This window comes from Gopherus evgoodei, chromosome 3 (assembly GCF_007399415.2).
Source record: "Gopherus evgoodei ecotype Sinaloan lineage chromosome 3, rGopEvg1_v1.p, whole genome shotgun sequence".
NCBI lineage: Eukaryota > Metazoa > Chordata > Testudines > Testudinidae > Gopherus > Gopherus evgoodei.
The window spans coordinates 140,796,042-140,804,496 of record NC_044324.1 but is presented as its reverse complement, the minus strand read 5'-3'; the positions used below and the strand labels follow the sequence as shown (position 1 = coordinate 140,804,496).

The 8,455-nt window shown below is 41.4% G+C and overlaps 1 protein-coding gene across 1 annotated transcript; it reads left to right on the top strand.

Annotated features, from left to right (window-relative positions):
• The first annotated feature begins 1,636 nt into the window (after window positions 1–1,636).
• On the top strand, window positions 1,637–7,947 carry PSMB1 (proteasome subunit beta 1). Its single transcript, XM_030556829.1, has 6 exons — window positions 1,637–1,818; window positions 3,485–3,592; window positions 4,950–5,031; window positions 5,587–5,716; window positions 6,814–6,920; window positions 7,651–7,947. Exons 1-6 carry the CDS (start codon window positions 1,718–1,720, stop codon window positions 7,834–7,836), a joined length of 714 nt encoding a protein of 237 aa, XP_030412689.1. The 5' UTR covers window positions 1,637–1,717; the 3' UTR covers window positions 7,837–7,947.
• Window positions 7,948–8,455: the final 508 nt, after the last annotated feature.

Below are 8,455 nucleotides of genomic sequence, written 5' to 3'. Positions count from 1 at the left end.
GCGGGCAGGGTTGGGGGATGCTCTGGGAGAGGTACACGAAGGCAGCAGGTGGGAGAGACCCAACCCCAAACATTAATGGAGCTGGGCCCCCAGGGCCCTGAATTTGCTGGAGCCCGGGCACCACGGGCCTATATAACTTGCCACCCCTGATGTAGAAAGCAACTGTTAGAGATTACCTTTTGTTAATCATCCTGGGGCAGCCCAAATCAAAGCAAGGCTACTATAAAAACATTTATTTATTCCATATCACTAAGAGCACTGTAACCTATTGCAGAGTGTTCTGGCAATACTATAGAGAAAATCAGATCAGACATATAAAGCTACGACCCTCCAAGGACTTATGCAAACACTTATAACTTTATAACTGGTGAGTACTTCCATTGAAGTCAATGAGACTACATACAGCCTACAGTTAAGCACATGCGTAAATTTTTGCAAGACTGGGGCCTTAGAGAATGCATCCAGACATGGTGGCAGTTGGCAAATTAGAAATATAGGTAAAATAAATTTGTCTGCTGTTGGTGAATCCTTTAAGAGAGTGGCAAACACTATCATAGCATCCAATAAGAAAAATAGAATTTGATGCTAGTGACTTTAGTGGCTGTGCGCTCTGTGCAGGGGGAGTGAGTGACTGATGAGTTGCTTGTTTACTTAAATGGGGTGTGATAGAGTTTTGAGAAGAGATTGGTTTCAGAGTAGCAGCTGTGATATCTGTAAAAAGAACAGGAGTACTGGTGGCACCTTAGAGACTAAGAAAAAAACAAAACTAACAAAAGCTTATGCTCAAATACATTTGTTAGTCTCTAAGGTGCCACCAGTACTCCTGCTCTTTTTTCTTGAGATTGTATCAAATATATAGGCAGGCAGCTATATCATGTAGGTTCAGTTATCCTACTTCAAATATGGGATGAGCAGTGTGCAACCACATCATGTAAAAGCGGCAAAGAATCCTGTGGCACCTTATAGACTAACAGACGTTTTGGAGCATTCACCCACGAAAGCTCATGCTCCAAAGGATTCTTTGCTGCTTTTACAGATCCAGACTAACACGGCTACCCTCTGATACTTGCAACCACATCATAACACTCCTGTTCTTTCTAGGATTTAACCCTGAAAGCTTTTACTTTCCTAAACACAGGGATGGGTGTTTTGAGAGACGGGACATGGGGTTCTCCTCAGCTGTCCCATATTTGACCAACATTCCCTCTTGGCAGCCACGGTCCCTTTAACTCCAGCATGCGCCTGACTAGGGGCTGTTGCCCAAACAAGCTCGTCCCCAACCAAACCAGCTCAGTGAAAGGACAAAGGCCAGAGAGTGCAGCGCTGGGGCTGGCTGAATGTCTTGGCAGCTGCTCTTCAGGCTGTGCCGGTTCATTTTCTTACGGCCTCGGCCTGTGTCACGCCGAGACTCCGGGGCGTGTGAGGAGACCCCTGGGTCGGTGCAGGCAGCGCGCCCCTGTGGACGCCTCCTCCGCCCGCCCCTGCTGCGGAGCGTTCATTGCAGAAGCCGAACCTTGCGGGCGGGGCGCGCGGCGTTCACACCTCCCGCCAATAGGCGGCGCTGCCGGCGCCGGGAGAACGCAGAGCACGGAGCAGTGGAGACCAGGCCAGCGTGAGCCTAGAGCGGACGCCGTTAGTAAGGGGCGGAGTTCCGCTTCCGGCGCCGCCATTTTGCCGTGAGACAGCAGCCGCGAACCGGCTACGGACCCGCGCCAGGATGTTGTCCACAGCCGGCTACGCGGAGCCCAGGCTCGGGATGGGGCACCAGCTCGGCGCCCCCGTGCAGCACCGGTTCTCCCCCTACACCTTCAACGGAGGGTAAAGAGCCGGGCCCGCCCCCGGGACCCTCAGCCCGCGATCTCGCCTCTGCCCCTGCGATGCCTCACTTTCTGTCCCTGCCCCGGCCTGCGAGCGCGGCGCCGGGATCGGGGACCAGCCCCCGCTTCCCCTGCCCGCACGTTAGTCCCGAGCTTCCTCCCACTGCTGCTTCCCGCAGCCTGGCCGCGAACCAGCCCACGGGGGGGGGGAGTGGTTCACAGAAACCCAGGTGCCTTCGGAGCCCCGCAGCGGCTTCCCCGCTCCCTGCGCTGAGCTGCTCAGTGTGGGGGTTTTGCCTCCCTTCTTGCTCCTTTGTGACCCCTTTGCCTGCAGAGAAGGAAGGCGAACAACTGATGAACAGACCCTCATGTAAAGAGGACCCGTGGCTGTAACATCTCAGTGACAGCGAGTAGCTTACTGTTCCCACTGATAGTGGAGCACCTGCCCCCGTCTCTGGGTGCCGCACACAATGCGAGCGTACGAATGCCGTTGAATATTGTTTGAAAGACTGATGTTGAGGAAAGGTGGTTTGGAAACTGCTTTTCTGTATTGGAGCTGGGCAGTGCAGCGGCTTTCATGACAAAGGGACGCTGAAACACAAGATTTAGTCTGATGAAAAATGCCTGTGTTGCGTCCAGCTTTTTAGAAGAACCATTACACTTAGAAGGGATCATCCAACAAAAGGCTCTAATTTAAACCTAAAGCAGGGTGTAGTGATCTCATCCCCCTTCTCTGAAATTGTAATGGCAAATTATCCTGGCAGATTTTTATCACTATCTTCCTAGAACGTGTGAATCTTAGACTCTGTTATCCTCAATATTCTTAAGGTAACCCACCTTTAATTGTTCAGAAAGCACAATGGCAACATCATCCTATAAAAATTGTAACCACTGTGTTGAAAGCTACCTGGGAATAGCTGTTACCAGTGGATTAGACACTTTATCAATACACTTTTCTTAGGTGACTGGGATCTGGGCACACAGGTGTGCTAGTTCGTTGGTTCACACCATTTTTCATAATGTTGGACCGCTTCTAAAAACAGATCCTTGGGCTTCCCACCACCTATCCCAGTCTTCTGAGTCTGTAACTTACTTGTGGCAATTATTGCAGTTGGTTATTTGAAAAAAAATTAGGATAGTGTTAAGACAAGATGAAAATGAAACCCTCAAATGTGAAGGTATTTGTGCTTAATTGTATGTTTCCATCATCTGTGTCTGAGCTGTTTTCACTTCCTTTGTGTAAAACTTTACCTGTATTAGGATGGAGTCTCCACTCATCCTCAGCCTCTTTGCAAAAGTCACTATAAAGTTTTTGCCATCCTACTTGTGTGCTGCACATCTCCGTGTTGTTTATAAAGTTGATTGTGTAAATTCAGTCACAGATAAACCCACCACTACCCAAAGTATATAGACATGAAGCAGCCACTTAAACAAAAAATACATTCATTCACTGTATCTTTTTTTAAAAACCCTTCTGGAAATCTTCAGTCCTGAACAGTATGACCTCTAGCAGGAAACATAACTGCTTGAAGACTGAAAGAAGCTCCATCACTGTGACAAAGCTTCTCAGATCAGTTGGAGAACCAAGCACTAGTTACATTTCCCTATCACCTAAGTGAGTATTTGTTAGAAATCATGATTATACATTAGTCTTTGTTTTCTTTAAGGACGGTGTTGGCAATTGCTGGAGAAGACTTTTCTATTGTTGCCTCGGACACACGACTGAGCGAAGGTTATGCAATTCACAGCCGGGACAGTCCAAAATGCTATAAACTGTAAGTTTTAATCTTGTAGTATGGCATCTTGGGGAGATTGAATGACCAGAATTTTCATTTGCTGTCCTGGAAAAAATTCCAGTAAGACAGGAAGGAAATTTGTAAGGGTTTAATTTGGGCTCTGTTGTGATGCTATAAATGAGATCAAGTTTCTTAGTTTGTGTTTTGCTGCTTGAATTTCACTGACACCTGATGTTTTTGATTTCCTAAACACAAGGTAAGTAGATATGCTTTTTTTGATGGGCATCCTTAAGAGTGCTCAGCTAATCATAGCAGCATTTAGAGTTGCTGTTGTGAATATCTTTGCCTGTTCCTGACACCCAGTAGTTGGGGTGCCAAAGTGTTTCCTTTGGCTGTATATCAGGAATGTCAATAGTCCATTATTATTTCAATAAACCATGTGGCATCTCAAAGAGCTCCTTAGCAGAGATCAGCAGTGAATCGGTCAGCAATTCCTTTATCAATCTTTTTACATTCCTCCTGTATTTCCTTCAGTGCACCTGAATAGTGTCCCTTTTAAAAAGTTTATTATATGCTTTTAAATGTGGCAGATGCCTCACATTCCAAAACTGCCACCAGCTACAGATGCAAATCCTCTGTCTTCTTTGACAGTTCACATGAGTTCAAGTTTCTCCTGGCTAATCCCTTAGCATATCAGTAGCTTCTTGGTAGTGTCCAGAGGTGAGTTACCTTGGTACCATCTCAGTCTGCTGAAATATAGTGACTGCTTCTCATTGATGTAGTCTTGTAGTAGGAGAAAAAGCTTTCATTTTAGGTTATTAAAGTTAAGTATTATTAACAGCTTTGAATAAAATATATTGTCAATTTTTAGATGGTATAGCTTGTAAATAGGCTTGAAATGACTACTGATGCTCATTTTTATATAAAAGTTTAATGTTTTGATGATTTGCATTTCTATAGCTCCTTCAATCAGAGATCTCAGTGCACTTTATAAAATGTTAATTAAACCTCTCAATAGCCCTGTAAGGTTTTAAATCCTGTTGTTCCAATCCTAGATTGACAATTTGAGGCACTGAGGTTAAATCACATACCCATGGTGTTACAAAATTAGCTGACAGGACTGAGAATAGAATCTGTTTCTACTTTCTCACAGTCCTGCACTTAACTGCTAGATAAGTGGTTCCCAAACTGGTATATAGAGCCATATTGATTTGCAAATCACTTGCTAATAGTCTATAAAGAGTTAGCTGATCATTGTTACCCGGTGATGCATTGCATTAAAAAATGTTAAGAATACATTCAGTACTTTCCTAGTGTTTGTCAGTGTAAGAAACTGGTGTAGTTGATAGCACTAAAAATATGAACTTACTGAAATATCAAATTTTTCATTTTACAGAACAGATCAAACAGTCATTGGATGCAGTGGTTTTCATGGAGACTGCCTTACACTGACTAAAATTATTGAAGCAAGACTAAAGGTAGCTAAAGTTGATATTTTTATGCATAAATGAAAGTAATAAACCCTTATTAAAATATTAGAGAAGAGAGCAATAATTAGACCAGGTGAAGAAACTGAAATAAAAATGTAACAAAGTACAGGTAGCTGTGGAAAGTGTACTTATGTATTTACGGTCTAAACTGAGTAAAATGCAAAGGCAGTTAGAACACACACATTGTGAAGAGAAAAGGCATATTAAAAAAAACAACAATTTTAATAACTTAGTGTTGTTGGTGACCAGATGACATCTGTTTTTATAAAAACTTCTGTATGAAACTTAAATGTTGTGCCTAAACTACTTTAAGAAACCCAATGTATACAAACATTTAATCTAGATAGTTTGTTTTTAGATTACTAATTGAATTTTCATAATAATTAAATGTATTTGAATTATACTTCTGCTATGCACTCCTTTCTTCCTGGTGAGATGTAGTTTGAAATTTACTTGTAATAAAAATAGTGGTTATGTCCACTTACTATTCTGATATTACTGTTTAACCCACCTTTTTTGTGCTGCACCACTTGGTGATTGCAGATGTACAAGCATTCCAATAACAAGACCATGACTACTGGGGCTATTGCAGCGATGCTGTCTACAATCCTGTATTCTCGACGCTTCTTTCCTTACTACGTTTACAACATCATTGGTGGGCTCGATGAAGAAGGTAAAGACTTAGACTTTCTTGTGGAGAGCAAAGGGAGAGGTGGCTGATTTCTGCAGGTGAAAGGCAATCATTTCAGGTGAAGCAGACTGGTGGTGCAGTTTGAAGAAGCTTGTATGCTTGCTTTTCTTACGTGAAATAATGTTGCTCTTCACTTGCAGTTTTTTTTGAGGATCTCAAAGCACTTTATAAAATTAGCTTTAAGTATTATAATCCATTTTTAGTAGATAAACTAATGCATAGTTTATATGACCAATCTTTAATTTTCACCAATGTCTTGATATTACTGCTCTCAGTCTCTGAAGAGTCTGAGTGTGTATGAACTCCAAAATCTAAAGATGGCTAAATCCTACTTTTTCAAATGACATATAAAGAGCTGGAATAACATCTTTGCTAAAACACTTCTATCTTTCTGTCTTTTCATGTTTAATATTTTAAGATGGATTGGAATACACTGCTTGTCTTTCAGGCTATTTGGAAAAGCAACAGTACAGAACACTAGAATGCCAATGGCATAGATTGCCACTGTTCATAGGACTTCGCCTGTATTGGAGACCAAGCATATACATCTAGTTTAAAGAGAGAGATTTTTAGTGATGAAATGTTTTACCAACTCACATCTTAATGCCAGCTTTACCTTCAGATCCTTTATCATCATTATTGGTAGGCAGGGCTGTTCCAGCAGCATATTCCTTTTCTGAATGGCCTGTGAAATTAACAAATACACTGTTTCAAATCAAAACCTTTGGAAATATGAATTATATAAAAGTAGTAGTTTAATAAAACTTGGAAGGTAACTGTCACTTTTAGCACCTCAGAAGCATGCTTCTTATCACTGGCTTTTAAGCGTTTCCAATTATTTAGTTGAGCTCCAGCCACAATACCATTAGGATCCTTTATTCTATGGCTTTGACCAAGAATCAGAGCTGGCCTTTATCCTCAAACATCTGACCACCTTTTCTTCAGAGGTCAAGTTATTAATCTTATCTCAGGATGGCTTGGAAACTAGTATATGTAGTGTTTTTGCAGTAGATCTTGTATATCATTAAGAAAATAACTGTCTGGCATGTAGCTTTAATAGAAACTTTTTTCTTTTCAAGGGAAGGGAGCAGTGTATAGCTTTGACCCAGTAGGTTCATACCAGAGAGATGCCTTCAAAGCTGGTGGTTCAGCAAGTGCCATGCTACAGCCCCTACTTGACAACCAGGTAAAGTACTCTTGATTGTTTTGTTTTGTTTTTTGGCATCTCAGTAACCTACGTGTCTCATTCCTTCTGAACGATTTTACCATGGCTCCTGTGTAATAGGTCTGTAACATAGTTAAGTTGTGGAATGGCGGTTCTTTCCATGAACCGTTTTGTTAAGGGCAAATGTAACAAAGTGAAAGTCTTGGACAACCTTTAGAAACTCGAATGTTCACACTTGTGCAAATTCTTAATGTTCTTAGAGTATTGCAAAGCAACGTGTAAACAAATTGTGCTCTATTGGATGAGCCAGTATATAATGCTGTGAGTGTGGTAGCTCTCTTGAGCAGTGCTAGAATGAGAAGCTTCTGTATGAACTGGTTCAGTTTGAATGTTCATTATAGTTTTTATAAAACTATTCTATATTAAGTGGAGAGGAGAAAAACCATACTTACCTTATCCTGAGCCCAATTTCCTGCTCTCTCTACTCAGTAGGTATAATAGAATTATTAGCACACCTCCCTTTATGCACCAGCTTTTGAGCAGCCTTACATCAAAGTTTAAATTGTTGAACCAAATCCCTTTGCAAGTGTTTGGGTGTTCAGAAGAGATTGGTCTATGTTCTAGAATTTCTGTTCGTGCTTAAGCCTGGCAATTCTGATGTCTGACTAAACTAATTTTAACATTTCTCTTTTACTTAGATTTTTAAAAACTCATGAAACAAAAAGTAATCCAATGTCACTTTCCTTCCTAGGTTGGCTTCAAGAATATGCAAAATGTGGAGCATGTACCTTTGTCCCTGGAAAAGGCTATTCAGCTAGTTAAAGATGTCTTTATTTCTGCAGCTGAGAGAGATGTATACACTGGAGATGCACTTAAGATCTCCATTGTCACAAAAGATGGTATTAAGGAGGAGACACTTCAGTTACGGAAGGACTAATTCTGAATACTTGTTAATTAAATCTGCATTATGTAATCTAAGTTGTAACCAGTCTGATTTACTTGTATTATGGTGACATTTGTCTTATTAAAAGAATTTAACAAAATTTAACTGTCAAAATGTTGAATGTTTGCGGTCTTCAAACAGTATTGAGGGGGTTTGAAAAGTGATAGTGTTTCCTGATGAAATTGGAGCAAGCCATGTATTCACTGGTTGGGATATGGGTTTGGTTTGATAAATGGAAAAACCAGAAAGAATGCTGCACAGTAGATCAAATATTTGACTGACAGCATGTCATAGACTGAATTACTCTTCAGTTTACAGTTGCCAGTCTTACTCTTCATGAGCTAACTTTGCAGTTGTTAGTAAGAGTAGTAAGCCTACTACTCAGGATGAAAAACTTACCAATCCTCCTTCTTCCTCCTCTATCATGACATTCTTTGTTGGATTGATTTCAGTGTTCCCCCTTCTCCCTATAGCCCGTATAACTTGCTTTTCCTCTAAAATCTCTTTGCTACTCTTCTAATTTATGCCATTTATCTCTCCTGCTCATCCTCATCCATACAGGGCTTGGAAATCTTACCTGATGGCTAGAGGAGTAAACTTGTTATCCAGAAGC